Here is a 3,883-nt window from a genome sequence, read left to right as displayed (position 1 = left end):
AATCTTTAAAAATTTTTTTTTTTTTAGTTGTAGATGGTTGCAACACCTTTATTTATTTTTATGTGGTTTGGAGGATTGAACCCAAGGTCCCACACATGCTAAACAAGTGCTCTACCACTGAGCTACAACCCCAGCCCCTTTCCTGGATCTTTAAAGGACTTAAATTGAAAATAATCTTATTGCGTAAATCTCAAATGAATATAGAGACTGTACTTTGAAAAAAATCAATGAATGGATGGAAAATTCACATTAGCCACATGATGTCGCTGTATACCACAAAGTCTAGTCGATAGAAATAAGGTACCCATCACTAAAAGCTTTTAAAGGAGGAAGCTTCATTTTGTCAGCATCGGAGAGAAGACAAAAACGATAAGGAGATACATGATTGAAAATATGAAATAAAAAAGTAAGATTGTTTAGTAAGGTGAGAACAGAAGGAAAGCGGTAGTGTTTTTGCAATGCTGTTTTTCAGGCGAGGAGGCCTGGGATACTTGCTACTGCTTCTCTTGCTTCTCTCGGTCTGGGAGACCCCGAGCAGTCAGCTCCATTACTCGGTCCCTGAAGAGGCAAAACACGGCACCTTCGTGGGCCACATCGCCCAGGACCTGGGGCTGGAGCTGGAGGAGCTAGTGCCGCGCCTGTTTCGGGTGGCGTCCAAGGGCCGCGGGGATCTTCTGGAGGTAAATCTGCAGAATGGCATTTTATTTGTGAATTCTCGGATCGACCGGGAGGAGCTGTGCGGGCGGAGCGCGGAGTGTAGCATCCACCTGGAGGTGATCGTGGACAGACCGCTGCAGGTTTTCCATGTGGAGGTGGAGGTGAAAGATATTAATGATAATCCACCGGTTTTCAGAAGCAAAGAACAAAGGATATTTATTCCTGAAAATAGACAGTTGGATTCTCGCTTTCCGATAGAGGGCGCTGATGATGCAGACATTGGTGCCAACGCTCTTCTAACTTATACCCTCAGCCCCAGTGATTACTTCTCCTTGGACATACAGGCAAGTGATGAACTGAGCAAATCTCTTTCACTTGAATTGAGGAAATCTTTGGACAGAGAAGAAACACCAGAACTTCATTTATTATTGACTGCCACTGACGGGGGTAAACCAGAACTGGAAGGTACAGTTCAGCTGCTGATCACTGTGCTCGACGTTAATGATAATGCCCCACTGTTTGAGCAAACTATATACAGAGTCCATTTATTAGAGACAACAGCAAATGGAACATCAGTGACCACATTAAATGTATCTGACGCTGATGAAGGTGTAAATGGGGAAGTTGTCTTTTCTTTTGGCAGTGATGTTTCTCCTAACATTCAAGAAAAATTCAAAATTGATTCTATTTTAGGAGAAATTAGAGTAATTGGTAATCTGGATTATGAAGAGACAAAATACTATGAAATCCAGGTAAAGGCAGTTGATAAAGGAAGTCCTTCCATGTCAAATCACTGCAAAGTTTTAGTGAAAGTGCTGGATGTAAATGATAATGCCCCAGAACTGGCAATCACTTCATTATCTTTGCCCATCCGAGAGGATGCTCCACTTAACACGGCCATTGCTCTGATTAGTGTGTCAGATCGTGACTCAGGTGCCAACGGACAGGTGACTTGCTCCCTCACACCCCATGTCCCCTTCAAGCTAGTGTCCACTTTCAAGAATTACTATTCTTTGGTACTGAACGGAGCCCTGGACCGTGAGACCATATCTGACTATAAACTGGTGGTGACCGCCAGGGATGGGGGCTCACCTTCACTGTGGGCCACCTCCAGCGTGTCAGTGGAGGTGGCAGACGTGAATGACAATGCGCCAGTGTTCCCGCAGCCCGAATACACAGTGTTTGTGAAGGAGAACAACCCCCCAGGCTGCCACATCTTCACGGTGTCCGCAAGGGACGCGGATGCTCAGGAGAACGCGCTAGTATCCTACTCTCTGGTAGAGCGGCGGGTGGGTGAGCGTGCACTGTCGAGCTACGTGTCAGTGCACGCGGAGAGCGGCAAGGTATATGCGCTGCAGCCCCTGGATCATGAGGAGCTTGAGCTGCTGCAGTTTCAGGTGAGCGCGCACGACGCTGGTGTGCCACCCCTGGGCAGCAACGTGACGCTGCAGGTGTTCGTGCTGGATGAGAACGACAACATGCCAACACTCCTGGCACCTGGGGTGGGTGGCGCCGGAGGCACTGTGAATGAACTGGTGCATTGGTCAGTGGGCGCTGGTCATGTAGTGACCAAGGTGCGCGCGGTGGATGCTGACTCTGGCTATAATGCGTGGCTTTCTTATGAGCTGCAACTGGTGGCAGGTAGTGAGCGCAGCCCGTTCCGCGTGGGTCTATATACTGGCGAGATCAGCACAACGCGTGCCCTGGATGAGGCAGATTCTCCGCGCCAGCGCCTACTGGTTCTGGTGAAAGACCATGGTGAGCCGGCACTGACTGCCACAGCCACAGTGCTCTTATCCCTGGTAGAGAGTGGCCAGGCTCCAAAGGCCTCATCACGGGCATCGGTCACTACTGCTGGCCCTGGAGTGACCCTGGTGGATGTGAATGTGTACCTGATCATAGCCATCTGTGCAGTATCCAGCCTATTGGTTCTCACGCTGCTGCTGTATACTGCATTTAGGTGCTCTGCGGCACCCACGGAGGATGTGTGTGTGCCTGGGAAGCCTACACTGGTGTGCTCTAGCGCAGTGGGGAGCTGGTCTTACTCCCAGCAGAGACAACAAAGAGTGTGCTCTGGAGAGGGCCCGCCCAAGACTGACCTCATGGCGTTCAGCCCCAGTCTGTCCCCAGGTTTGAACACATCAAACAGAAATGAACATCCAGAAGCAAATTCAGATCTTTCCGGTAATGTAAGTCAAACTTTTAAGCTTTGCCTTAAATTTTTTTTTTAATTAGATCTAACTTATCTAATGAGCTTTTCAAATGTCACTTTAAAAATATGTTCACGGTGTTCATTGACATTGAAACAAATCTTACCATTTAATGTAGATGCTCTATTAAATGTAGGTATGTGTTGAATAGAACCAGGAAACAAAAGCTCTAGGGGCAAACTATCATATACATTGATTTAAATGGTGGCATACTTTTAAAAATACTCCAACACTAAGTAGTGTTTGTGATATTTAACAGTATGTCAATGGGGTCGTATACAGTGATATTTTCAAATTTACTTATTGTCTTATGTCCCCTAGTGAAATGTCAAAACTCTTTACAGTTAATTGCAGGCCAATTATAGAAACCATCTGCCATCTCTTCATGTTGCTAAATTTCAAAGTGGGCAATAAACAGAATACTTTTAAGCCCATGAAATTTAAAATATATTTATTAGGTGATACTTTAAATTTGCAACTAAAAATTTACAATCACTTCATTGTCACTATGAGCAATTTCTTGTTGCCATTAATCTTGACTTCCCTGTGTCTAGAAGGCTTAATATTACATGAATTTGTTATTTAAAAGATCCAGTTAGGAAACACAGCACACCTCCCATTTACTTGCTAATGTTCTAAACCCTTAATTTTTACCTCATTTAATTGAGGTTAATCATCAGCAATGATTTTGCAAGGTGAAGCTTTATAGTTGAAGTGCTGAGGCTCAGCAGAACCGTATTCAGCATACTTACTAGATTTTCTTTAAATTTCCCGATGATACACAAAAACTTGTTTGCTCTAATACATTCCATTGCCTTTTATAAAACATGTAAGGTAGCTTACAAAGGAAGAAATTTGCAAAAGCAAATTTTAATAATTCTGCTAAAAGTCAATGTATAAAGATCAAGACAGAGGAGTGAGTGATTTTTCAAAAATCAAGCAGAGACCGAGTGCAAATTTTTACACCATCTTCCTGGAAGTGAATACAGAAATATAAAAAAAAATTAAAAAAGTAC

At 44.4% G+C, this 3,883-nt stretch overlaps 1 protein-coding gene across 1 annotated transcript; it reads left to right on the top strand.

Annotated features, from left to right (window-relative positions):
- The first annotated feature begins 299 nt into the window (after positions 1–299).
- LOC124103711 (protocadherin alpha-1-like) lies at positions 300–2,793 on the top strand. The gene is given in 2 exon segments (XM_046460426.2): positions 300–2,723; positions 2,725–2,793. Coding segments are annotated over 2 exon segments (2,334 nt in total). The 5' UTR covers positions 300–458.
- Positions 2,794–3,883: the final 1,090 nt, after the last annotated feature.

The sequence above is a fragment of the Marmota monax genome, unplaced genomic scaffold (assembly GCF_021218885.2).
Source record: "Marmota monax isolate L192 unplaced genomic scaffold, Marmota_monax_Labrador192_F-V1.1 WCK01_AAM20220418_F8-fsc00006, whole genome shotgun sequence".
Classification (NCBI taxonomy): Eukaryota; Metazoa; Chordata; class Mammalia; order Rodentia; family Sciuridae; genus Marmota; species Marmota monax.
The sequence above is the reverse complement of the archived record's forward strand: the minus strand, read 5'-3'. Positions and strand labels throughout refer to the sequence as shown.